This window comes from Diplotaxodon limnothrissa, linkage group LG15 (genome assembly GCF_057381915.1).
Source record: "Diplotaxodon limnothrissa isolate DT_005_m linkage group LG15, D_limnothrissa_male_GT1.1, whole genome shotgun sequence".
NCBI lineage: Eukaryota > Metazoa > Chordata > Actinopteri > Cichliformes > Cichlidae > Diplotaxodon > Diplotaxodon limnothrissa.
Window position 1 is genome coordinate 779006 of NC_140610.1, and position 27797 is coordinate 806802.

The following is a 27797-nucleotide window of genomic DNA, read 5'->3' on the forward strand; positions in this document are numbered from 1 at the left end:
TGGTGCAGCTGCTGCGGGGTTAGGGAGAGCAGCCGCTGTGGCCACATTAAAAACTGCATCACTGTTTTTTGTGACAACTGTAGATCAGCGAGCCATCAGCTCCCCCTCTCCCTCGTTTCAGGGATTTGTAGTCCTTAGCGTAGGGAACGCCGCCGCGTGTTGGAGGCCTTTGCGGGAGTGAAACTACAGTTCCCTCAGAGCTGCTCGGAGGTGTTAGTTGTCAATATGGCTGTTGTCAGACAGACAAAGCAGAGAGGCAAATAATTCGCCTCTGATTAGAAATCCTTGGAAAAGGGTCGGACAGGGCACTGTTCCCAGCTGCTTCATTGCTCGGCTGCAGTAAACGACACCGCGCCGCTTTGCTTCCGTTACAAAGTTAAATGGTTAAGTGGACGATTTGAACCCGAGGTAAGTCCTGTTACTCGGCTCTCTCGACACAGAAAGTGATGTTATTAATATCAAACGCTCGCTAGCCAGCGACGGCGGCTAACGTCAGCTAGTATCGGCGTTGGCACGGCTAGCGTTGTATGCTAATCATCGCACGAGCCCACGGCGACCCGCGTAGCCCACCTCAGGTGGCTAATCGCCCTCCGCGATGCCAGGGGGCTGTTGTCAGTGTGGATTCAGCCTCGGGGGGCAGTGAAGAAAACGAGAGCAATCCTCGAGTGTTACGGAGGGCTCGCCGTGCTGGGTAATTTTGACGTTTAGTCAGGGCGGTTTGTCCGTGTGCCGCACGGAGCGCTCGCTAACGTTAGCTTTCGGGCAAAGGGCGTGAAAGCTGGCATCAGCAGCGCTTCGCCTGCAGCGGTGAAAGGCGCGACGGATCTGTGCTCTCACTGCGGGCCAGCAAAACAAAAACACATGGAGGGGGAAGAGATGCCGCCAACTGCGGGGCGAAGCGCTTTAAGACTGGAAGCGTTTAGAAAGCTGCGCTGTCAGACAATCTAGAGTTTGTGTTTAACGACACCGTGGCTGTGTTTTTATTTTGTTGTAGTTTTGCTGTTGGCATGACAAACACTCTCCGAGTTCGTGAACTTAGCTGCGCTGTTATCAGGGGACATCCAAGCCCGATAGGAATGCAGACAGCTCCATCTTTAGCTGCTTTAGTTACGTGCAGGGTGAACTTGCCTTCTGGGTGAATGGGTAACTTACCCACTTGATCACAGTGGGCATGAATTCAAATGTTCTTGTTTGTTTGCAGCACACATTTTTCTTTCACTTGCATGTTTAAGCTCACTAATCCAAATCCAGCGGTCTTCTGTTGTGTGCAGCCCGTCTTTCTGGGGTGTGACAGATTTTGACTCTGCTTGGTAATGATTTACAGCATTAGCAGCTCACCTTCTAAACACCAAGGACTAGTTAATGTTCACCTGTCAGCGCTGCAGAAATAATGTGCTCAGACCCAAAATGACCCTTTACTGCACGTGTCTGAAGGCCTGGTAATGGTTTATGTGCCAGTGTCCCCCCATTATTTATGATAACTTCAAATGCACTCAGAAGTCATTTATGTTTCCTCCCCCCTCCGCTCTGTCCTCCGCACAGTTTGGAGAAAGACAGATGTAGAAAAATGCCAGTGACCCCTTTTAAACCGTTTATCATATCGGCACAGGTCGGGCTGGCACAGAAGATGGAAAATCTGCCGCAGTCTGATTCCAGTTGCATTGATTTTGAGCACAGCAAATTGCTCGTGAAAAACATACAGCGTGGGTGGTGCGCAGAGCCGAGGATGTATTGTGGCTCTTAAAGAACGACAGACAGAATGTTAAGATAGCATCAGCTGTCAAGGTGACTCTGGCACTCTGTGCGTGTTGCCTGCTGCTTCCCAAAAATAGCTGATTTTTATGCCCTGCCCCTCCCCTCGCCTTTTTTTCTTTCACACTTCTGTCTCTCGCTCTTGTCTTCCTTTTCTTCTCCGCTGCCTCTTTATATTTTCTTCCTGCAGTTTTTTATTCCCCTCCCTTCCCACCCGTTTTATGCCTACTTTATCCCTCTAACTCTCCTCCGCTACCTTTATCCTCCTTCCCCATCTGTGACTGCGTTCCTTTTCACTCTTTGCTACTTAATCCTCTCATTTCCTCTGTCATCCACCATCCCCTCCACTGCCTGACTTGCTCCTCCTTTCCTTTCCTTCTCCACTTACTTTTCTAAGGATTCCTTCCTACTTTCCTCAACTTGCCCCGTCTGCATTTCCTGTTTCCTTTCCTCGGCTTGTGTTCCTCTTGTGTTTCTCAGCTTGTCTGTATTGTGTCTCATCTCAGCAGCAGCAGCAGGATGTCTGAGTTCAGCGAGGAGCCGCGCTTCACTATTGAGCAGATAGATCTGCTGCAGCGGCTGCGTCGCACCGGCATGACCAAGCAGGAGATCCTGCATGCGCTCGACACTCTGGACCGGCTGGACCGGGAGCACGGCGACAAGTTTGGCCGCCGCACCTCTTCCTCCTCCTCCTCCTCGTCCTCCTACGGCGTAGGCGGGGCCAACAGCTGCACCAACAACTCTGCCTCTAATACTACTACTACCACGTCATTCAACAATAACAACACTGCCTCGGCAACCACCACCTCTTCAGCGTCATGCAATGGCGGCGGCATCAACAGTGGCGGTGAGGGTGGAGCCGCCGATCACGCCGCCGCTGCTGCCTCTTCAACGACCTCCAAAATCTCCACAGCCACGCAGACGCAGTTCAACAGCGCCGGGGGGCTCTCGCTGTCTCCCAGCAACAGCTACGACACGTCCCCGCCTCCAGGGCCGCCGCCGCCCTCTGCCATCCTGCCGTCCCCGGTCTCGCTGGTGGCCCTGACACAGAACGGCCGCGACAGTCTAGCTGCCACCCCCAACGGAAAACTGTCTCCGCCACGATATCCGGTGAACAGCGCTGCAGCGACGCGAGCGTTCGGGTTTGAATCTACAGAGGAAGATCTGGATATCGATGATAAGGTGGAGGAGCTGATGAGGTGAGAATGACCAGAGAAACTTTGTCGAGTCTGTTTGTAGAACTGGGAAGAATAATGCACTGCACAAAAACGTCACCAGAGGGCAGTATGTAGTAGTACCAGGCTGCTGAGCTCAGTAAGCTGTGAAAGATGGTGACGGGGAATAATACTGCGGGGTGTAAATGGTTCTTATATAGCGCTCGTCCGAGCACTCAAAGCGCTTTATACAGCTAATTCATTCACCTGTTCACCCAATCACACGCTTAAGTATCTAACATTCATACACATTCACACTCCGATGGACGCATCGGAGAGCAACATGGGGTTAGTATCTTGCCCAAGGATATTTGGCATGCAGCAGCCTGGGATCGAACCACCGACCTTCTTAGTGGCTGATCCGCTCTGCCACCTGAGCTACAGCCACCCCACACTTACTGCTAGTGAGTCACTGCTAGGATGGTGAAACTTCAAGCGGCTAGTCTGAAATAATCATCGACACGCCTCAGTCTAGTGTGGCGCTGTCCACAGTCACAGTACTTTCACAGAAAACACACGGACGACACTGAAACTGTTTCTACAACTCGATGCCTGTTTTCCTGTTGTTTTGTTCTTAAAGGTTGCAGCCGTCACTAGGTTGGGGGATTGCTTTTTATCACCAGTAAAGCTGGTAAGGTGAGGGCTAATTAGCAGGAACTTCAGTTGAAGCTTCATTGTGTGCAGCTGCTGCTAGAACTATACATGAAGCTGTAGATATCTCATGTTCATTTGTGTTCATGACCTGGGGGCTCTAAATGTAATATCCATGCTGTTGCATTTAGCTTCATGTTGCATAAAATGTCTTTGGGAAGCCTGTCTGTAGGTGATGTTACTGAACAGTGATGAAATGATTCTTGCTTCACAGCAAGAAGGCACTAGCAAAAAGTTACGGGCAGATTTAGATAAAAACCTTTGGAGGTGATTGTGATTTGGATCCAAATTTGTGTGAGAGGAACAAGATTGGACACTGAAGAAAGTATTGCAAACGTATCTGGATGCAAGTGCCCAGCTCGATGCACGTGGAGGGAATTTTCTGGCTTGGCTGATCGATACACCTCGAAGTCTGAAACAGCAGCAAGTGCAAGGTTGGTTCATCTTCTCAGGGAGTCATTTGTGATCTTCATTCTGAGGTTTATCCCACTTTGTCACTTGACTTTTACCAGTGGGACGTCGGGATGTGCGCACCGATGAGCTCATTAGTGAGCTCGTAGTGTTACTGATTGATCAAAGCTTTAGGAATCTATTTAGCTTGTTTATTTGTACAAAGCTCATTTGAGTGAACACACAGCAATTCAGCAGTGGGTTTAAAGCTGCCTGGGTCCTTCCTGTGGAGAGTCTGCATGTGTGGCTGCTCTGGTTTCCTCCTGCAGCCCAGAGTTAATTGGTAATTCTAAAATTGGCCGTAGGTGTGGACTTGCGATGGAGAGAGCGTGTAAGTGTATAGATTGGAGCCCTGTGCGAGTGTGGCTTGTTTGAATGGTCAGGACGACAACAAAAGCACTGTGGAGACGACTGTCCATAAAGCTTGAGGGCTTTTCCCCTTTAACTTTCTTTACCTCTTATATCATATTGTGATGATGATGCCCACTTGAGGGGAAATCAGGGGCTCTACAGTATGGATGTAACATGCAGCTAACAAAAAGTTGAATTTCACTCTCAAAAGCTTATTTTAGCAACATGTGGTAGCAAGGTGCTGTCGATTCCTGAGACACCCAAACATAACAGTTACTCTGAGGTGTCAGAGTTGTCCACACTCCACTATAACACGTGTTATACACAATTTAAAAAAACCTTGGTTTCTCTTAGAAGGATGTTTTCTGCTGATAGATGGAGGTAACTTCCCACAGTGGGGAGCTGTGCCTCGTTTGGCCCACAGGTGTGGGAGGGTTGTCTGTAATGGCACAAATAAGAGGGTAAAACAGGGTTAAGGGCACGGTTTCACAGTAATGGGCTCATCCAGTGACGTGTGTAAGGAGTTTCATTCATATAGACAAACGCGTCATTTTCTCCAGTTTGTGTTGTAGACTTTTGCAGTCACAGCGTCCTCAATCTGACTGTGCGGCTGCACCCGTTCCTGCGTGGTGGCCTTTCTGCCAGCGGCGCTTTAAGGCGGCATTAGAGCAGGGCGATATGACCGAAAATATTTATCACGATATACATTCGAAAATTTGTGATAACGATAAAACTGACGATATAATTGACACGAGGCAAAATACTTTACAACTCCTCAACTTTATTAGTGCAAAAGACCCAACAAAGTATTTTCACTTAAACAAGCAGCTGTTTTTTGCATTAAAGTTATATAAAATGTAACAGTGCAAATTCCTCGCTGACAGTTTAACCAAAAGGCATTTCCAGTGGAAACTGGCCGACACATCCTCAGCATAACCATGTATAACATCCACAAAACTTAAAAAGAGGTCATACACACACAATACGGTAACATTATGTTGAAGCACAGCACGTATCACTCCGCGAGGCTCCGCCTACGATAGCCGTAATGCTCCGACAATCCATCAAGCGGTGCGGCTTCGTAGCTTAGCAAAGTCGTACTGAAACATTTGACAGATTTTCGAGCACCGTGTACATAAAATCGTTTCCTGAAACACAACCAGAGTTCATACATAAGGCGCACGGGATTATAAGGGGCTCTGTCAACTTTCAGAAAAATCAAAGGATGATTTTAAGTGCGCCATATTTTCCAAACAACACGGTAATAACGACGGCCCGCTAGCATGCGCTACCAAAAATAGTGCTTTGTTGTGTATCTGACGGACGAAAGCTAAACCAGTTCCACACCAGTGAAGCTGCAGCATTTTTACAAACCAGTTCAGGTTCATCTGTTTCATTCAACGATCTGCTTTCGCTCTTCTCGTTCTGCGTCGCCGCCATGTGCGTATGTAAACCTAGGCGCTGCGCACGCGCGTTTTACCCATATTTCATTTTCTTATCGTTGCCCAACATTACATTACCGTGAACGGTATGATATAGCCCCGCCCTAGGCGGCATTCATCTAAAGCCACGAGTTTGTCTGGGATGATGGCCAGGTGCTAAACGGCCGTAAGCGTGGACTCCTAAAGCTCTTTGGCAGCCTCGTGCCAGTAAGCAGTCTGAGAGTTGAGTTTGTGGTCTTGGCAGTCATTTTCACACATCTCCACACCTGATTGTGCACACTAGTGTGTTTCCTAGTTTGTCTTCAGCTCTATTTTTGTATTGAGCTCTATATTTGTCAGTGACCAAGTCAGTTCATCGTCTGTTTATCTTCTTTACTAAAGTAATAACTGACCTGGAGGGGTTGAAGATGGCGTTCTTTTTTTTAAGGTCGTATGTGTGTGAAAGCGTCTCTTTTACACTGTGTCGACTGTTTGCACGTCGCTGCTCGCTTCACTGAAAAGATGAAATGACAGGGAGAAACAGGTTGCTTTGAGCGGATCTCACAGTGAAGGAAAGTAGAAGTATATGGAGACGAGGCATTCACTGCCAGGACTGGTGCTTCCTGTGTCCTTGCATCGTTCCCTCCTCGGTGTGCGCTCCTCACCGCGGTCGACACATAAACAGACTTTTATTCTGCGCTGATGTTAGCCGGGAAATAAATCAAATGATTTTTTTATTGATAAGGATAGAAGGCCAGTGAGGTGCAGAGCCTTTTCTCCTTTAAGGTTAAAAATAAAAACCCAGGCTGTAGGTTACATATATTCAAACACAAACCCTTTAGAGCCCACCATAGACCCAAGTCTGCCAGAGCTTATCTTTATATTTTTACATGCTGTAGTGCAGGGCTCGCAAAATCGCTAGCCCGACGTCCCGGGGCTAGCGATTTTTCCAGTCGGGCTACCAAGATCTATCTCTGCCCTGCCCGTCGGGCTATCGTAGGAAGGAAAAATATATGTCAATGCTTTTGCATTCTTTCAGAAATGTAGCTGGGTAATTATGTCATTGGCATCGGTGAGCCACTGTCAATATGTGACATATTGAGGTCGCGTTTGAATTTGCGCTTGTTTTTTGCTTTCACTTTGCAATCGCGCGAACTGTGTATAGAGAGCGACAGCACTGATCTGTGAGTGATGATAATTTGTGCACCAATTCCTCTGACATCGTCTTATCAATCGTTAGCTTACTATGCAAACATGACAAGTGAAATCTCCCGCAGCTTAAACATAGCCATAAAAACTGCGGCCTGGGACAGGCTGAATGCATATAACTCCTCATATTTCAAATGCAAAAGAAATATTGTGCTAGCTTATGTGGTTGCAATTCTACCGGCATTTAAAAATAGTTGTGCAAAACGGAGCGTGCACGCTTCGATAGGCCTTGAAGGGTTAAAGCTATCTGGATGTGTCTATGCACTGGAAACTCTGCACACACAAAAAGCCTTGTACACGTGGGTTTCCATGTGCTTCTTGCTTTCTAGGAAAAGAATTCATGTTGAAAGATTTCAAATATCCGTTACCAGAATTAAAAATGTTCTTAAAAAAAAATCTCTTGTTACACAAATTTACCTTCACTTGGAGATTTTAGAAAAATGGAGGTGGAGAGGGCAGAGGCAGCAGTTCATGTGTCTCATCTACTACATCTACTCTTATTTTACAGTTTGTTCATACAAAATGTTTTCATGGTGAAGTCTGAAGTATTTGCGAGCAGCATTATCTAGAAATGTTTTTGAGCCAAATGTCTGATATGATTTCAGGAACCTGGAATTTCAAAAGTGAAGCTAAAGTTTGACACAATCGTCTGAAAAATGGACGGCACAGACAGCAGCTCCTCGTTCTCTCGCATTTGATGCAAAACCGTTTCTGTTTGCATCCGTAACACTAATGATTCTTCATGCTGCACGATCTGTCTCGTGCACCGGAGCTGTTGTATCTGATCTCACTGAGTCAAAGGTGGTTTAGTCTGAAGGCTGAGCGTTTTGCTTACACAGATTACGTTTTCATACCACGTTCAGTATGAGCATGCACCACTGTAACAGCACAGCTACAGACCAGTAGTCCTTGGACGAATCCTGGACGTTATACGCTTGTCTCACAGAGATGCAGCATATAGACCGTTACACATGTACTAAGAAGCGTGTTGGACGGGGCTGTGACGTGTGGATGGGCCCAGGCACCGTGGGCCCTTCTATTTCTGGGGTTTTTCACGTGACGTCACCCTGTTGACAAAGTCTGTCGCTCACAGACTGACAGACACACCTGCCGACGTACTCCAGATCTGTTCGGGGACCCATTTTGTGATCATCTCACACACACAGTGAAAGCAGCAGCAGCAGCGTCATCACGACTGCTGCATGTGCCCTACATTATCTGGCAGTGCTGTTCGTTCCAGCACAGAGGAAGTGGAAATGTTTTAGCTGCATCACATACACCAAAGTTGTTGTCCTCCTCGTTAATCCCCAGCATTTCAAAGGCTGCCCTGGGAAACAGGAGCCAGTCATATTTGGACTTTTTACTTTTTCTGAGCCAAGCCATCTCTGCATCTTTCCCCAGCTTGAATATGAGAGTGCTGCGCTTGTCTTCATGCAGCCTAGCCTGCCGGGGTTAACGCAGACCGTGAAACTTTGCAGTTTAGTCCCATCTAAATGACCTCCCTGACTCGGGCATTTGCTCTGCTGTCGTGAAACTTGCCTTTCCAGCTCCCGTCACTTTGACATCTGACTTGAGGAAATGTTTTGCTGTAGCAGCGCGCCCGTCTGCAGTTCAGCTGCGACACAAATGCAGATCTGTTGCCAGATTCTTACTATGAAGATGGGGACTAAAGAGATCCGGTTTTAAGATAAGATAACCTTTATTAGTCCCACACGTTTAATACCGGATAAAGAGACGGCAGCGTTCTGGTCTCTCCTTAGGAGCAGAGCACGTGATGGATGAGAGTTTTGGCTCGTCCCCTGCGTCGCCCACAAAGACGTGCATCCTGTGAGGCTTCAGAGCAACCCGAGCCAGCACAGAGGCACTTTTGTCGGGACGATGCACATCGTCAGAAAAGGGAACCGCTCGAGTTCAAGCTGATCTCCTGTAAGAGGGAAGAGAGAACAAGCTTTGTGTTGTGCACCTCTGGAAACATTACATGAAACTGCATTTAGTAACATTCAGCTTGGTTAGGTTTTGAGAGCAGAGGCTCAGAAGTTTTTCAGGCCCATTGACAGGTAAAGTGTTCATAATCTATTAAAGTGTGCGTGTTAGCGCCTCGTCTCTTCCTCCTCTAAGCACTTCACACATGCGCTGTCTCCTCCTACTGCTGTGCTGTCCCGCTGCCTTCAGCTGCCCTGTGTGAACTGTACGAGTAAGAATAGGCTCCGTCGTCAGCGACCGGCCCGCTGCTCACTCGCGCTGCCTCTGCATTAGATTACGCGTCCTTTTTAGAACGACCGAGAAGTTAAGTAGCGTTCAAAAGCCCTCGTCTGCTGCAGGGCTCTCCAGCTTCTCGCTCGGCAGGGCTGCGGGGGCGTGACACGAGGTCTCAGCCTGTCCGCGGTCCACGGTGCCCTTTCCCTTTTTTCTCACTTTCAAAGTGCACACTTGCTTCTCTGCAGGAGTTTGGCCTTTGAGTTGGCACCCAAAACATCCCCCCCTCTCCTCCCCAGTCTCGTAGCTTGTACAGCAGCTCGTGCTACATTGATTCACTGGTGTCGATACAAGCAGCGTTTTTTTCTTCAGGCTCTAATTTTAGCCCGCGCCGTGAGAGGCTGGCGTGGATGATATTGATGCTGGATGTCAAAGAGTCGTGACGCATTTTCATTTCACAAATATGCCAAACAGAGTGCTTAGGACTTTGATGCGATTTCCATTTTGACTGTGTGAGCCTGGGATAGCGGCTGGTTCAAAGGCTGCTGTGATTGGGGGGCGGGGGGCAGGGAGGGCGCCTGCTGGAAACGCTGTCGTGTAAAAAACCTGAATGCACTGTCAGATTCAGACACGTGTTCAGTCTGTGCTAGACGGGAATGAAGCTGAGACAGAGTGTGCGTGCGTGCGTGCGTGCATGTGCGTGCGTGCGCATGTGCGCGCGTGTGCATGCGCGTGCATGTGCGTGCGTGCGTGCGTGTGTGTGTGTGTGTGTGTGGGAGGGGAATGGGCTTGATGCCAGAAAGCAGGGTGGGTACACTGTGACTGCACATCCTGCGTTCCTGCGAGTCTCTGCATGCTTTATATATATTTATTTTCCTGCTGCTGTGAAGTCAGATAGCGGACACATGCCCTTTTTAAATGCATTTTGAAAATATAGATTACTGGATTGCGGCTCGGCTCTCAGAGCCGCTGCCTTCATGTTCGTCTGAAATGCAATGCTGATTACGTGGGAGCTATAAAAGAGGGGGAAGCCACGGTACATGCTGTCGACGTGCAGGCCAGAGCAAAGAGGAGCTGCGGTTTCGTAGGTTGGCCTTGAATAGGTGCAATAAAGAAACGCATCGAATCATCATGAACGTGTTATTGTGCAGAAAACCAGACGAATGGCTTTTTCCAAATGAGAATGAATTGGTGACAAAAGCATTAAACATGTATGCATTTGCCCTTTTAAGCTGGGTAATTATGCAGCAGGTTGCCTGTGTAATGGCACAACAATGAAAGCTGTAATTCACTTCATATATTTTTTACAGCTGTCTAGCAGCCAGACGTTGCCCCAGCTTCCCAAATGTGTAATAATGAAGCTGTTTTCTTTGCATTTCTGCCACCTGTGTCGAGCTGCAGGTTATGAAGATCTCTGTGTGCTCTGTGTTTGCAGGAGGGACAGCAGTCTGGTGAAAGAGGAGATCAAAGCCTTCCTGGGGAACAGGAGGATCTCTCAGGCAGTGGTGGCACAAGTTACCGGTTAGTAGCTGACACGCTCAGCCACGTCACTCGCATCAGCCGTTTCCTGTTGCCATGCCACGTTCGCTCCTCCTCACTTTTGACATTGGCGTTTGAGGAACTTTGTGTTATTGTGAAAAACTTGTGTCCTGACCCCGAAGACATCGTAGACTTGGGCTGCCCCCTAAACACTGACAAAGCGCCTGATTTCACGCATCTGTCAGTGGACCTTTTTTGTGTGTCTGCATCATCTCACACATAACAACACAAGATCATTTTTGCACGTCGAGCTGTTTCTCACAGATTGGCGGGGTGTTCTTGAATTCATTATGAAGCGAGTCTGTTCGTCGGTTTCTTCTTTGAAAGTTGATACGCTTCCTCTCATCCTCCACATGAACTGAACGTCTTGTTCAGCAGTCGTTGTCCTGAGTTCAGTGCATGAACCAGATTTGCACCTGCTGCAGGATCTCAGTGGTGACCCTGCAGTGCTGCTGCTGCTGTGCAGTGGAGCTGGAGTCTGAGCGCAGCATCAGAAGCTTGTGGATCCTGAGCCTGCACACAGCTGTTTAGCTGCAGCTGGAAGGAGAGCGAGGGCCTTTTCACACCCATGGTTTGGTTTCTCCTTACACAGGAAAATGTTTGTGAACTCATCAACACGTGAGAATATTTAGTCCTCTTATTGGCCAGATGTGCCTGAGAAACAAAGTGAATATAGGAGGAAGGTGTTCTGGGTTGGTGGAGAACATGGAGAATTTTACATTAATTTCATGGCTGCGAGCCAGAACTTTGCACGCCCACCCTTTGGCATCCCAAAATGCAAAGGATACAAGACTACGGGAAGGAACTTAAATTTCCACCTCAGATCGAGGTCGCATCACGTTCACACTACAAATAAAAAGTTCATTCTGCGGTTCCGGTCGTGGTTCCTACCACACGACCGGAACCGCAGCTGGATCGTGGGTTTGCCAAAACACTCGGCCGACACTGAAGCGCAGCACAGGAGTGTGTAAACTGACCGGGGCAGTGTTTGCATGCCCACGGACCAAATTACTAAAGGCCCAGTGTCACAGGCCTAGTTTGTTTTAAATATTTTTATTACTTTTTCAACAACATTCAAAGGTAGTTTCCCATAATATGCTGTTGTAATAGAAACCCTTTTCCCCCACCCTCACCTCCCGCTCTGCTCTCTTCCGACCAAAGAAAAAAAAAAAAACAAAAAAACAAGCTCAAATGAAATATATATACAATTGTACCATATGTGGCATTTATACATAATTCAAGAGAAAAAGAAAAAAAAAGGGAAAGAAGAAAATATAATCAATAGGAACAAACAAAAATAGCATGCACAATGCTAACAATTTCCTCCTACTCCACTCTCCTACATAAGTTGTTCTATATTTACTACTTTTAAAAAATGTTTAAATGGCTTCCAAATTTCATCAAAATATATTAACTTATTTTTCAGAAAGTACGTAATCCTTTCCATTTCCATACACTGTGTCAAGGAGTTTATCCAAGCGCCAATAGCAGGAGGAACTGATGTTTTCCAATTTATTGCAATCATACGTTTTGCCTGTAATGTACAGTAATCCATAAACTTAATTTGATAGGTTGTTAATTTAATATTTTTAGGATACACTTGTAGTAGCATCATTTCTACGTCTAAAGTGATCTTTTTATTTAAAATTTGGTTTATTTTGTTCATCACCTCCTGCCAAAAGGCACAAACAATTCTACATTCCCATATACAATGAAAAAATGTTCCACGGGCTTCTCCACATTTAAAACATGTATCTGGTATTCTATTATTATATTTATTCAGTTTCACCGGTGTTACATATGTTTGCATAATCCAATTGTATTGTAATAATTTTAAATTACTATTAATCGATTGTTTTTGTGCTTTTAAGCAAATTAACTTCCATGTCTCCTCAGAAATATTGATATTTAGGTCCTTTCTCCAAGCTTCCAACTTAGAAACTGATGTTTCTGAAGAGGCAGAAACAATCCAATTATAAAATGTTGAAATTAAGCCTTTATTACCACCTTTTTTCACCATAAACTCCTCTAGCTTACTTAATTGGGGAAAATTAAGGGATTTATTTTGCATAGATGAAATAAAACTTCTAATTTGTAAATACTTAAAAAAGTGTTTTTGGGGGATTTGAAATTTTGAGACTAAATCCTCAAATGAGACCATTACTCCATCACAAAACAGATCACCCACTTTCTTAACACCTTTTACTGCCCAATCCTGAAACCCTGCATCCAACTTTCCTGGTACAAATAAGGCATTTCCCCAGATGGGGCTAAACTGAGAGAGATTGTTCTTAATATTCATCATTTCTTTTATTGTAAACCAGACTTCAATCATGTTTTGAACTATAGGATTATTTGTTTCTTTCTTTAACTGTTTGGATTTCGCAGAATATAAGTACAAATTTAATGGCATTTTAAGAGCATTTGCTTCCATCCCCACCCATGACGGGGTATTTTGGGATGAAAAATAAAATCTTATTGTCCTTAATTGAATAGCCAAATAGTACCAGTAAAAGTTGGGGCATTTCAACCCCCCTGTATCAAAGGGAAGGTACAACAAAGACAAACGAATACGTGGCTGCTTCTTGTTCCAGATAAACTCTCTGATTAGTGATGTTAATTTAGTAAATAATCCAGCAGGAGGAGCCAGTGGGACATTTTGAAACATATACAACAGTCTAGGTAATACATTCATTTTAAGAACACTTATCCTTCCAATAATAGATAGTGGTAGACTTATCCAACGCTCCAAATCTTTGGAAATTTTCTGTAGTATTATATTATAGTTAAGTACCACCACATCTTTTAATGAAGGAACTATTTTAATACCTAGATAGATGAATTCAGAGTTAACAGTAAAGCCAGATATATTCTGACTTACATTTTGAATGTACCCTTGATTAAGTAACATTAATGACGATTTTGTTACATTAACTTTATACCCTGAGAAAACCCCAAACTGATCTAATAAATCCTTTACAGCGGGCACAGAATTTTTTAATTGCTTTAAAAATATTATGATATCATCAGCAAATAAAGCAATTCTATCACAGGCCTAGTTTGAGATCAGTTTGCATTGAAGACACGCGGGTGCCTGTGTTCACTAACTAAAAGCTGAGCAGTAGTAAAACTTGCAAACGGGAAACAGAACTTTTGCACCACATGTTTCACAACACGTGGTGCAAAAGGCGCCGCACAAAGGGTTTTAAAATCACGTTTGTCCCCAAAAACAGCATGACGCTTCATATTGAGCAGAGGCAGCTGAAGGCCAGTCGGTGCTCTGACATGAGGCGAGCTGAGGCTGTACGGGCGAAGCTTGGGCCAGTTGTTCTCAGGTCAGGTTTAAGGTGGAGTGCAAAGAAAGGCTGCTTTGTTACCAACAAGTCACCTGTATAATTCTGAACTCTGTATTACAGTTGACCCGTAGAAGAACACCCCTGTGCTGTTGCACACATTGTGGGTTTGTTGTTTTTGTTTTTCTGCAGGTATTAAAGTCACACAAAGGAATGTAACTAACATTACTCAATAACCAAACAGGTGCTGCAAAATAAGGCCAGAAACCGTGGCATTTAAAAAGTCGTACAGCTCAAACTCAGACCCAGCTTCCAGCAGCGTTTGACTGATAAGTGATGGAGGAAGACAGAAAGTCTGAACTTATGTGAGAGGAAACGCCGTGTGGTCCTTTTCCTATTCTGCTCTGTGTCTGTTGAACTCTTCCAGTGCTTGTCTACACTTTGTGCTCTGTGCAAAAACCACTGTGATGTAATTTGATGTGTGGCTGCTTTCCAGGCATCAGTCAGAGCAGGATCTCCCATTGGCTGCTGCAGCACGGCTCCGACCTGAGCGAGCAGAAGAAGAGGGCTTTCTACCGCTGGTACACGCTGGAGAAAACCACACCAGGTACATCTGGCTTGATTAACTGGCACAATATGTTTTGGCGCTTTGCCCTCATTCGACAGTTGGCAGTTGAGAGTACGTGATAGTGGGGGAAGGCGTGACCCTGCAGTTTGTGTGTGTCGCTCAGTGGAAGCAAATCGGAGACGATCTCCCCTCCGTATAAGATCTGCTAGTCACATGCTTTGAATCTTTTGCGCCAACCGAATCTCGAAAACGTCCGTCTTAGCGATGCACACGTACACGAATAGCACATTTGACTGCGGCTGTTGCTTAGCAGCACACTGTCTTGTTAATTTGTCATTTCTGCAGCAGTTATGAAGGATCAAAGCAAACGGAAAGGCTGTTTCACCTCCACCGAGGTAAGAAACGAGGAGAGCAGAGTAGAGTCAGCACAAACACAGCCTAAGTTGATGAGAGTCGGGGAGGAGCAGCCGACTAGGAAATGAATAAATAATTGTTTTGTCCTGAGCATCCTTCACTCAGAAGGCAGCAGAGCGGCAAAGCAGAATGAAGATGGAAGAAGAAACCTCGCAGTGAGCTCCGCACCAGTGTGGATGCCCCGTCGTCGCCTTCCACGTGACATCGCTGCATTGTTACAAGCCGTTCGGTCATTGCACTGGAGATCGGTTCACCGCCACCACTCTAGTCTGAGGTCTCCATTTGGCTTTGATTGGTGGGACAAGGTGGGAGGGGCCAAAGTTTTCTGTTGCTGATGAAGCCATAGTGTCAATCTTGGTGAGAAGTCTCGAGGTGCACCTTTCCTGTTTAAAACTTAAAGACCATTGAACAAGAACAAATCTCTTTACTGAAAACAGGGGTCTCAAACTCGCGGCCTGGGGGCCACTTGTGGCCCACGTCACCCCTACTTGCTCACTGTGTACACTTCTGTCTGCGTATACGAACACGGTGGGAGCAGAAGTGCTGCTACGTGGGTTACTTTGGTCGTTCGATGAAAGGCTTCACTTAGTTCAAATCTGCGCTCACGTTTGTTTGTTTTACAATATTTGAAGTTTAAAAACACAAACACTGCTTTCTGTTTGTTTTGCAGTAGAACAGCAGAGTGGCCCTCAGCTTGTTTACGTTTGACAACCTCGTTTAAAGTGTTGAAAAAACAGTTTCGTGTTTGGCCTCGTGGCTTTAAGCAGAGCTACAAATTAGCTTGGGTTCCCACAGTTGTTGCCAGTGCTAATGGGAACAAAAGGTATGTGTATTTATGTGGACAAATGTCTCCCAGCATATGTCCCAGTTAATTGTTTTCTTCAAAGCTTGTTTCATGAGTCGGTCCCAACAGCAAAGACGTAAAGATAGCAGCAGAGTTTGCCTCTCTGAGCTCAGCATGGAGGCAAAGAAAACTCGCTGCCTCCACTGTTAAATGTTGCTGTGATAATAAAGTAGTGAACATCTTCTGGTATTTGCAGAAATGTTAAATGTTAACAAAAACAGTTTGAAAACTCGGAGGTGCTCTAAGAAAAGTGGAAGAAGAGCTCCAACAAGAAGGGACTACAGGAAGTGACCCGGTGATCAACTAGGAAAGTAAGAATCTGCATCCAACTCGAGTAACTTGTAGCTGTGTAGCATCAGATTCAAGGTAGGACTGCAGTACGAGAGGCATGAAGGTTTCCTGTGTCGTCCTAACTGATGACTCTGTCACTTCTTCCATATTACAGTGTTTTGATCACTATATTATGGAATCTACTCACTTAGAGCTCAGCGGCAGTTAAAGATGTGACTTTATTGTGTTAGATAAAGAAATGTTGGAACCAATGACGTTTGTTTTAGAGAAATGTGGCTGTCAGCAGAACGACAACGGTAGAAATCTAGAAATCACTACTACACCAAAAATGTTTCCAAATTATGTAAAGATTTAGGATTTACCTCTTAGCTCTTGACCTTCAGTGAGGTCATCTTAAATTATCCAGGTGTTTGACTGTCACGATGTCTTGGATTGGAAGCCTGTTGTAACGGCGACTAACTGTCCCAAACTGAAGAGAAAAAAACTATTTGTTGTTATCAAGTAACTTTGGGTTTGCTGCTGTGTGCACGGTCATCCTGACTCCACACTGTAAAGGGTTAACAGGCGAAACGAGAGGCCGGCGCGTCCTTCAGATCCGGCGTGTGTTTTCTGTACCGCCCTATAGCCAGGCAGCAGACGTCCCACGCCCTGTTCTCTGCAGCATGTTCCTCGGTGGAGCCCCGCCAACACCATCAGCTCTGGAAACTGCTCCAAGCTATTTATGGCCAGACTGAGCCCGACCGAGCCCAGCACCCCCCCACGCACGCACCTGCGTCGCTGCTGCAGAGAAAACTGACTCCTCGTTCACGGCTTTCTGATAAACCGGCACCGGCCAGGTGATCCGGTTCGGCCTTGTTAAATGTCCGAGCTTTCAGTGTAACGTGGCGAGGTTTACAAGAGAGCTCGCTCGGTTTCTTTTCTGCTGCGATCGTTACCTGAGCTGACGCGAGTTTGGTGTCAGCATAACTCGTGAGATTACCAAAAGACGATGTCGCTTGGTTTTTCACGAAGGACTCGGGGCTCTGGCTGCCAGAGCGACCACGGTCCTCGCGCCATCACATCTCTGCGCTGCTGTTCTGTCCTTCTGTCACTTGTGCTTCCAAACCACAGCGACACCTGCAGACTTGTTGACTCTGAGTAATCCTCCTGCTGCAGGTGCCACTCTGAACATGCGACCAGCTCCGTTACCTCTGGAGGAAATGGAGTGGAGGCAAACCCCGCCCCCCCTCACCACCGCCCCCGGCACCTTCCGCCTGCGTCGGGGAAGCCGCTTCACTTGGAGAAAAGAGTGCCTGGCTGTGATGGAGAGGTGAGGTCCAGAGGAAGTGTGCAGAGATGATAGATGGTAGGAGCGCTTCATAACGTCGCTCTTATTTCCTCCAGGAGTCAAACGGTGCAGCCAGCAAAGCCTCGCACGCACTCAGCTGCACCGCGTGCACGACAAACAGCAGCCGCTCCAGTTTGTTGACATCGTCCTTGTGAAATTAATTTAATCACTGTGGCTCTTGTGCTATTTATAGCTACTTCAACGACAACCAGTATCCAGATGAGGCCAAAAGGGAGGAGATAGCAAACGCCTGCAATGCTGTTATCCAGAAACCAGGTAAACCAGCAGGTGCACGAAGCTGCACACGTGTTGTTAACTGTAATGAGTGATGGCTTTGTTTGCTGGCTACAGAACTGCGTCTGCGTGGTGCAGATATTGAAGCAGCTGTGAAACGCATCGTGTGAAATCTGTGCTCAGATTGACACAAACAGTCACTTGGACTTGAGGACGGCGTGACGTTATGAATGTGCTCGTTTTGAGCCGTAATTCATAATTATGACAACATTTGACACAAATGTCTTAAAGCATAAAATGACAACATCAAGACAAGTCGTATCCAAACGTGGCCACACTCGGAGTATTCTTCTTCTTCCTCATCCCAAATAAAAGGTTTCAAATATGGTGATGCTGTGTTTGTATGTTTCCTCCAGGGAAGAAGCTGTCTGATCTGGAGAGGGTCACTTCTCTGAAAGTTTACAACTGGTTTGCCAATCGTCGCAAAGAGATCAAGAGACGTGCCAACATTGGTAATGTAGCTCTGTTTAAATTACAAACTGTTAATGAAATGTGTGTTACTGTGTCCCTGCCATGACCTCTGCAGGGGGCTGGCAGTGAGGAGGACGGCTGTAGCTCGGAGGACTTTCAAACTGCTCCAGCCAAACTCGGGTTCTTTAGATATGCCGGCAGTAGAAACATTTTTTTATCAGTGCGTTTATTTATTCTTTCAGATGTTTGAGCTTTTTCACATTTTGTCAGAAGCATTTTAATCAGTGATGCGAGATTTTAGTAGTATGGTTTCTTTAGTGAAGCTTTGGATGAGCCTCCTGCTCATTGGGGTTTCCGCTCTAATCCGGTCTGGACTTTGGTCACTGCAGCTTGACTTTATTTCCTCACTCTTCTGTCATTGGCTAGGTTCGCTGACGTCCCTGGGGTCGCCGTGTGACCCAGCGTGGGTCGAGCTTTGGCTGTCGGACTGATGATGGGCAGCAGCAGTTGCTTCTTTCCTGATTGGCATTGTGTCGCCTGAATGCTCCAGACTTGCAAACTGACAACACTTGTGCTTTTATAGATGTGCTCACACTGCTGTTGATCAGCACCTGGCTGCTGCTTACCGTCCTCGTTACGATGGAGGCAGTAAGGCTGCACTCGCACGCTGCTTCTGCTTTGGGGCTTAGTGTGCAGTTCTGTGGTTGATTTCCATTATGACCTTATATGTAAAACCTTGGAATTAGAAGACGGCGTGTTTCCTTCTTAGCGTGACGGCAGATGTTCAACAGTGTAACGGTGAATTCGATCTGTCACATATTTGTCAGCCACTTGTAATCTGTTAAAACTTTGTGTCTGGGCCTTCGCTTGCTGTTGCAACTATAATAAATACAGGTTAAAGAGGTAGGGATGTTGGTTGCATTAAAGTATACGTAGAAATACAGTTTATAAGTAAGGTGTAATGTCCATGGGTGTTGGCAGTGCAGTTATCCTCCAATCAGGGTGGAGGTAGGGCATGTCTGACAGCCTGTGGGTAAAAAGTCTGTTCGTCCTCGTCTTGATCTTAAGACTCTTCGTCTTAAGTTGTCTCAGCCAAATATTTGCAGTATTACTTCACTGCTTTCAGCTGTTTACTTCATCCTTACAGCAGCCTTTTACTGACTACTTTCAGACAGGTTCTTTTACTTTGGAGCATCGTTTCTTTCAGATGTATCGGGGCTTCTGTACAACCTCTCGTTGTGTCGCTGGCTTACAGTCACTGCTCTCATGTTTTGTAGTATTGTCAGTGATGCATCATAAGTCTAACGAGCCATCCTCTTTCTCCAAGAAGCCACAATCCTGGAGAGCCACGGGATAGACGTCCAGAGTCCAGGGGGACACTCCAACAGCGACGACATCGACGGGAACGACTTCTCGGAGCAGGTAGTGCAGAATGAACATGTGATCGTACTGAGAAAAGACGGAGCAGCTTTCTGTCTTCCAGCTTTGTTTTCATAATTGATCAACAACAAGCACGAAGCTGCGAGCTTCTCTTGTTAGTGAGCTGTGATCTTTTCTTTTACATGCTGCTCATTTCAGATTTGTTGACTGTTCTGTCTAATTGGTCTCTGTCTCGTTAGTGTTAATAATCCCAACACGCAGCTTGCAGTGCACCCTGAATATACAAAGCACTTCAAGTTCTGTGCATGATTGAAACTTGAAAGGCGTCAGTGAGCAAATGTTTGTGCCCTCGTTTTGTCCTGTTACCAATGGAAACATGTCTGCTTTACCTGAACACACCAGCTTACTTATGATTGCTCAACATGCAAATCTCAAGCAACAAGGTTACATTTCAAAATATACGCTGCGGCTCCAGCGTTTTAGAACAGCCCGATTTGTTCAGTAATTTATTGCAGTTGAAGTCATTCGGTCCAGTGAACAGCTTGAACTGGTACAAAGGTAAGTGGTGAAACACCACAGGTTTAAAACAAATGATCCCAAAACTGAAACACAATGTCCGTTTCAGAACGATACAAAAAGACCTTTTTCAGGGAACAACATGGGTTAACTGTTTGAAGCTGCAGTAAAGGAGGTTGATACGGCCTTGAAAGCTGCTGCTCCAACTTTCCTGGATCACTTCAGCCCCTCTGCCTGTAGTGTTGGAGCACACTGTGGTACCAGACCCTGGACAGCATCAGCTGAGCAGTATTGTACTGCAGAAAGTGTTGGCACAGAAATGGTGAGAAAAAGGGAATTAACCGTGGAAGAGACACAGACCGCCACAGAAAAGTAGGAACGTCACAGTGTGAGCGAGTCCAGTTTCCTTCAGCACTCAGTCACTCAGAAACAAAGTGTGACAGGAAGATGTCTGCAGAGCCAAAGACACGCCTGAGTCAGAGGACAGCAGCCGGTGTGATGGGCGGCTCACTGCATCCTTGAGCAGAACCGTTTTTATCATTTAAGGAATGTTTCTAAACTCGGACTAATGGTGTCCAAAGCTGAACTTGAGATGATTATCCATGCTTTTATTTCTTGACGTTTAGACTCTGTAATGGTCTTTTTACTTGTTTTAATCAGCTTTAAATCATCTTCAGACTGTGCAGAAATATGCAGCACGACTTTTAACAGGCACCAAGCGAAGATCTCATATCACTCCAGTTTTGGCCTCCCTTCACTGGTTGACTGTAAGTTTTAGGTTTTAGTTTTAACCTTTAGGGTCCTACATGGTCAGGCTCCCCAGTACATATCTGCCCTGCTGAAACGCCATTCTGCTTCCTGAGCTCTGAGGTCATCAGATCAGAGACTGTTGGTGGCCCCACGCACTCGATTTAAAACTCGTGGTGATCGGCCTTTCAGCCAGTGCAGCACTCCCACTGGTTTTATTATTTATGTTTTTGATTCTGTTAAAAAGCAGCTGAAGACATTTTTATATCGGCAAGCTTCTAATTAATTGGTTGTATTTTACTGTTTCACATTGTTATTTGTCGTATTTCCATTCTTTTCATCTTCTTTGTTGTAAAGCACTTTGTGATTTTTATCTGCGAGAAGCGCTATATAAATACATTTTACTTACTCACAGCACAGCAGCTTCAGGCACAGAGTCATCGTGGTCATAGTAAGTCTCAGTTTCAGCTGTGAGGAGAGGACGGGCTGCAGCAAGAAAGCCATCAGCAGGACGTCAGAATAAGACAGAGGCTTGGTTCCACAGTGAGTGCCATCACCCGGCTGTTTGCTGATCCAGGGTCGGTGACTCGCACAGAGTGAGAGGCACCCTGAGCAAAACGGCTACCGCAGCATCCTGCAGCACCGTGCAGGACCCTCTGGTGTGGACCCAGTCTGTCAGGAGTTCATCCTACAGCAGGATAATGACCCAAACATCAGTCCAAGAACTACCTCAGGAAAACAGAACAAGATGGTGAGCTTGAAAACATGGAGTGTGCAGCACAGTCTCCAGACTGAAACCCCACCGAGCTGGTTTGAACTGGACAGAAGAGCGAAAGCAACGCAGCCTACAGGGTCCACATTCACGGGAACTTCTGCTACAGATATGGGAGAAGATTTGATTTCTGTTGTAGCCAGAATGCGACGGCTGTTCAGCTGTTATATCTGCCAAAGGAGACACTTTGGTCTATAAACTGATTCCATGATTTCTTTAACTCCAATCGTTTCTGTCAGAGTGCAATGAGACATTCAACTGCAGGATTTTCACAATAAAAGGCTGGAAAAGTCGGAGTTCTAAAACGTTTGACCGGTAGTGTGAATGTGTTTCTCCTGTGAGTAGGGATGGGTATCGATAAGATTTTCACGATTCCGATTCCATTTTCGATTCTGTTTAACGATTCGATTCTTTATCGATTCTTTTTACAAAGGAGAACACTAAGGTTGATTAGCTCAGAACTTTGTTTTATATCTTCTCTTTGAACAAGACAGACATTTAGGAGTAACATGGCCTTACAAACCCAACAGTGAGATCTTAAGAGATCCAGCCTACGGCTCTTCAATGGGGTGTCACAGGGTCCCCAGGAAAAACATTGTTATTGCTACAGAAGAATATTTATTATTATTTTACATTTACAAAGTATAACATAAATTATTCTGTAGCAATTACACAACAGTAATGTCCCTGCCTACAATTACACACATTCACTTACTGAAAATCATCTGCTGTGGCAAACGGCTGCAAGCCTTTGACCACAAACTGAGTCTCTGCTCGGTGACGTTCGTCTATCCTGGCTGAAAGGAGACGCTGCCGGCAGACTGCAGCGAGAGCTGCCAGCATCTGAGCCAGACTCTGTCTCATCATGGTCACTAAATGCACAGTAATGGCAGGTTTGTAATAAGGCAGATCGCGCTAACATAATATGCACTGTTGTTGATTATTTACCTGCCGCATTAACGGGAGAGGACGTGCAAACGTTACCGCTGCTGCTGGGTTGAGATTCACGAGTCGAGCGGAATTAAAAACACGACATTCATTTAAGGTCATCGCGTGTTTGTGAGCAAATGCTTTTGCATATTCGTAGTGTTTCCTCCCTTAAATGAAATATCTACTTTGCAAGTATTGCAAGTTGCCCTGTTGTCATCCGTTCTTGTAAAGTATAACCAAAGTTTTGAGCGTTTGAGCCGCCGTGTTTCCTGCCAGGTAAATGACGCTCCGCAACGTGGCGACGTCATTCGGGGCGACTGGAATCGATAAGGGAATCGTTTGCAAACATGGCAAACGATCCCAAGGAATTGAAACAGTGGGAACCGGTTCTCAACAAGAACCGGGTTTCGATACCCATCCCTACCTGTGAAGCACCGCTTGCTGTAACAGTGAAAGAGAAGAAGTCATTGTGCAGATTTTACAGTGCTTCTCGCTCTTCAGATGACCTGCTAGCTAACGCAGTAACTCTTTGTTGGAATACCTCCAGGCCTGTGACCTCCCCTATTTTGACAAAAGACCTCTCAGCCGACCTTTTGGCCTTTATCGCCTGGAGCCCACCTCGCCCACACAGGTATCCCACACACAGCAACACGCTGAGACGCTGATGTTTGTTACCATAGATTAGTGGATTGGATTTGGATTGAGTGAATCATCAGCCTTTGTCACGAGTTTCCCTTTTGTGTACCTTTGTGTGTGCGTGTGCAGCACAGCTGTAAATGAGGCCAAAGCAGAGCCACATTTGCATCAGACTGAGGTTAAAGAGGTCCCTCCATGTCCACAGTGCTCTCTCACATTTCTGATGAATATAGTAATCAGATTTCATGTCACTGAAAAGTTGATGACTTGCTCGATGTCACTGATTTTCAGGCTCTTGTCACGCCAGCGTGTTCTTAACATCCAAACGAAGCTTTTGCAGTAGACGTGGTTCATCGTCTGACTGCAGCTGCGCTGTTTTACACTCTTCAAACGTCCGTGTATCAGCCCTGCATTAACCTGACGTGAAAACATGAACATTTATTGTTGAAGCTTTGAAATAAAAATTTTTTTACAGTTAAACCTTTAATGGTCAACAGCAGCAGTCTAAATCACAGACCCCTCTGAAATCACAGTGACTGGTTTGACCGAGAAACACAAACTACAATCGATTAGTATTGATTGATTATTGTATTGAGCCGAATTGTTTTCACGTAATACACACAGCAGAATCCTTGAATGAAGCTGACGGTGATATTAATGTGGGGATCTTCTCTGGATCAGCACGTTGCTGAGTGACAGAAGGATGAGGTGTTGTAGACGATCCCTGCGTGTGATCAACCACATTAAACAAACCGTGAATTTGAATCCAGCTCTCAGCGTAGTTCACTGCACTGGCTTCGTGTCCATTTACACGGGCATCTGCCTTCAGAGAGTGAAGGATCGTGGGTCCCAGCACAGACATGATTGCATGAAGTCCTTCCAAACAAAAGCAAACATTTAGCCCGACAGGGGCGACGCTGTGCATCAGTAGCTGAGTGGTTGAACAGTGGGCTTGGACGAGTTCACCACAAAGGGGAAAGGTTAAAACAGCAGCATGAGAAGCACAGACAGCAGCTGCAGCGTTGCCCTGTTTCACTTTGCTCATGCACAAACTCTTCGTCTTGGATCCTCAGCAGGGGCCGAGCTGAAGAGGCAACAACAGCCCTAACACGAAAGAGGAGCCCACAGAGCAGGTGTGGTCTAACAGTGCACAGCTGCAGCTGCACGTGATGATGACGTGCAAAGGGTAGCACAGGACCTGGGTGGTCCCTGGTATGGGTGGGGGTGTGGCTGACAAAGCTAAAGTGTCACAGTTACCAGGAAATGAAGGGTTTCTGTCCACTAAAATGAAAGCTGGGGCTTAGTGAGCTGTGGATCAGTGCTGTAGTGTGCTGAGGGGGGGACACGTGGGGTCAAATGCATGCAGTTTCTGTCATAGTTCAGTTTTGTGCACACTAACTCAAATTGGCAAAGCTGTGAGTGCAGTGTGTTGCTGTTAGCGTGACCGTGTGGAGACTCTAGACTCTCTGTAGTCAGTGTCAGGCTGCAGACATGAACGTTACCTCCTAACTGGGGATGGGCACCTCAAGCAAAAACACCAGGCTTTCCTCAGAGAGCCACTACTGTCACCTTGTGGTAGAAGTATCCCATTACATGCTTTACTTACTTACATACTTTTTTTTTTTTTTTGTCTTTTTAAATGATTTCCTTTAACATGTCAAAAGCACGTGTTCTTTCCTTACCTCTGATGTAGAGACATTCTGTTTCCTGTCATGACCTTTGTCCTTGATGTTCCTCCCAATGCTCCTCCCTCTCCCAGGACGACAGCGCAGCGCACAGCGAGCACCAGGACCCCATCTCTCTGGCTGTGGAGATGGCTGCCGTCAACCACACCATCCTGGCCCTGTCCAGAACCGGAGGGGGGCCCAACGACATCAAGACGGAGTCCCTGGAGGACGAATGAACTGCACAGGACCTGGGATGGAGGAAGGGGACGAGAGAAGGGAGTGTAATAGATGGAGTTGGGGGACTGAAAAGAGACCAAAGTAATGCTACTTAGTAAAGCTTCATCATCTGCTCCTCAGCCAGCCCCTTACCAACTCTCCCTTCTCTCCTGGCCTCCCCCTTCCTCTTCCCTCCTCAGAGTAATCCTTGTCAACAGTAATTACCCCCAACCCCGCTCCACCTTACTCCATATATTGACACAGCTGGCAGAAATGGGTGACTGTAGGCCCTGTGATCTCTGTGGAAATGAGCCACAGAAGAAAAGGCGGCTCCCGCAAACCCCTCTAAACGGCGGCTCTTGTCCGGGAGTGTGAACTCTCTCTTCCCCTCAGTACAGGATACCTCTTCTTTCCTTACCTCGTCCTTGCTCCCCTTCTACTTCCCTCTCCAGCCTGGTCGTCTGAGCCGATCCTCAGTCTATCTCACCTCAACGTCAACCTCAGAAAAGTAATGTGTACTGTATATATATTATATACATGTTTTATACATATATATGTATATACATATATATGTATATGGTTCTCAGTCTCACTCACCTCATGGTGTGCTACCTATCTACCTACTTACCTGACCCTCAGATTCACCTTATCATTGTGCAATTCATCAGAAGAGCAACCTCTAGCCTAACATCTCGGGAAAAACGGAAGTCAGTCAGCAAAAATGATATCAGAGCTGCGCTGACACTCTTCTCCTCTGTCCATTCCTCAGTAGAATAAATGGCTTTCGGTTTCCTTGCAGTAGAGCTGCTAGGTTGGATAGAAACGTATCTGAACTTTCTGTAGTAGCCTTACGTTCACGCAGACAGACGTTGTTTTTTGCAAGCAGGTTTTCATACAACAGGGATGGGGACTGTGAATCACTGCACTACGAAACATGTTCAGCACACACTGACGATGGCAAACGGTATCAAGGTTTCTATCCAACAGCAGCAGCAGTGATTCGAGGTTCCTTACTTGCTCTTCCTCTGGTTCTAGGCCAAACAGCAACTGGACGTAGTCATTTCTGCTCCCTGTGACACTATTGTTAAGTACTAAAGACTATGAGGATCAAGCTGCGGTCAATGTGATAATCGAGCAAACTTTGTAAGCTATCTAATAAGACGAGTTATGCTTTGTTTGAAACATCATCCATGCCAAAGGAAAAGAGAGACGCTAAGCTAATACTGATCTGAAAACAGTGTTAAAGTCCATCCAAAGTTATTTATACCAACTCCTTTGGCCTACGCAGGTTTATTTCTTGACTCAGTATAGGCATGACACTACAGCAGGTCTGTGTCAGTAAAGGTAAGTTTTAGCAACCAGGCATACAATGATAAAATACCCTGAAGCTTTTTACTACTTCTGTGACGCTGCCTCGTTATAATAGTAATGTGCTTTTTCTAATATCAGAGAGGTCAAATTAGATCAAGTCCACAGTGAAAATGGTTACAAATATCAGAAACATGTTCGAGGCTTCTTTCATCTCTGTAGCCTCAGACAAAAACTTGCCATTTCAAAGGGAATCAGAGTCACCGACTACTAAAGAGGTGATTTTTCCTTTTTTTGCCCTGATGGAAGGATCTCCAAAACCATCTCTTACTGAATATCACTATGTTGTGAGGTGGGTTGTTCTTATTCAGTGCTGGGGGACTCGACTGTTTATTTTCTGTATTATTTTGTTTGAAGCAGTTATTTCTATATGCCAGATATGTCCTAGCACAAAGTGGAGCTAGAAGCTAGGTTTGCTCAGCTTAGCCACAGGACAGAAGCATCAAGGCCAGCTTTGTCTAACGGGAACAAACCAAATGTCTAAAGTTTATTCTTGAACATGTGACTTGCGGCTTTTCTCTGTGGCTACTTGTGGATCCTTTAACTCAGGCTTGAATTAACTGAAAACTAGCGTTAGCATTGACTGTTAGCTTAAAACACAATAATTTTTCTATTTATTTTATTTTTTTTACGTTTTTTCGTGATTTATGTGTTTTAATCAGTAAAAAAAAAAACGTCAACCAAGTGCACATTTTTCCCTTTTGTAAAAAGCCTGACTTTCTGCTCAGCTAAGTTAAGCTAGCTTCTAGCATTAGCTCCGTACAGTCGTGACAACAATTTTTTAATTACATTCCCCACGAAGTCAGAGTCCCTGCATTAGCGATGGTTTTGGAGAAAGAAAAGAATATTCTACGAAGCGGGATTAAACTAAACAGTCTGCCAGAAATTTAATGCCGGTCCTCAAGTTTGTGATAGTTTGATTTGGCTGTTGGTGATCATGCACCAAATAAGCTCACAGGTTTAATACTGCGGTTAATGTCTGGTTCCTGCTTGTACACCAACTTCCAGTCCTCAGCTGTAGTCTAGTAAAGCTTGATTTAATTGTACTGCTTCAGTAAGTTCAAAGCTGCAATACAGTGGCTCTCAACTGGGACCTGTGTTTGAAAAAGAAAGAGCTCTCAGCTAAAAACAGTATGTATTTATACTCATTTTTATGGTATTGTACAAAAACAAATGTTTTGAAATGAATCATGCTTTTTTTTTCTAATTATTTTTCTCTTTTTTAAAATTCTCATTATTTGACTGTTTTGCTCATCCCTTATTTGACTGAACAGCAGTCTTCCCGTTTGTATTGGACATAGTAAGCTACTTTATGAAAAATAAACCATGATGCACCTTAA

General features: G+C 45.6%; 1 protein-coding gene across 5 annotated transcripts; it reads left to right on the forward strand.

Annotated features, from left to right (window-relative positions):
• Positions 1-242: 242 nt before the first annotated feature.
• Positions 243-27645, forward strand: hmbox1b (homeobox containing 1 b). 5 transcript variants are annotated; one of them, XM_085371951.1, is made up of 10 exons: positions 243-408; positions 2259-2951; positions 10680-10765; positions 14573-14683; positions 17349-17502; positions 17714-17796; positions 18171-18266; positions 19553-19647; positions 23118-23201; positions 24966-27645. In XM_085371951.1, exons 2-10 carry the CDS (start codon positions 2272-2274, stop codon positions 25107-25109), a joined length of 1533 nt encoding a protein of 510 aa, XP_085228077.1. In that variant the 5' UTR covers positions 243-408; positions 2259-2271; the 3' UTR covers positions 25110-27645. The 5 variants fall into 5 exon arrangements, with proteins under 5 accessions (XP_085228077.1, XP_085228076.1, XP_085228078.1 ...); XM_085371950.1 differs by having other exon boundaries at positions 2262-2951; XM_085371952.1 differs by having other exon boundaries at positions 2262-2951; positions 19556-19647.
• The last annotated feature ends 152 nt before the right edge of the window (positions 27646-27797 follow it).

Coding starts and splice junctions, on each gene's coding strand:
- hmbox1b (XM_085371951.1), top strand. CDS start 2,272: ATGTCTGAGTTCAGCGAGGAGCCGCGCTTCACTATTGAGCAGATAGAT. Junction 10,766..14,572: donor AGTGGTGGCACAAGTTACCG/GTTAGTAGCTGA, acceptor GCTGCTTTCCAG/GCATCAGTCAGAGCAGGATC. Junction 14,684..17,348: donor GCTGGAGAAAACCACACCAG/GTACATCTGGCT, acceptor CTCCTGCTGCAG/GTGCCACTCTGAACATGCGA.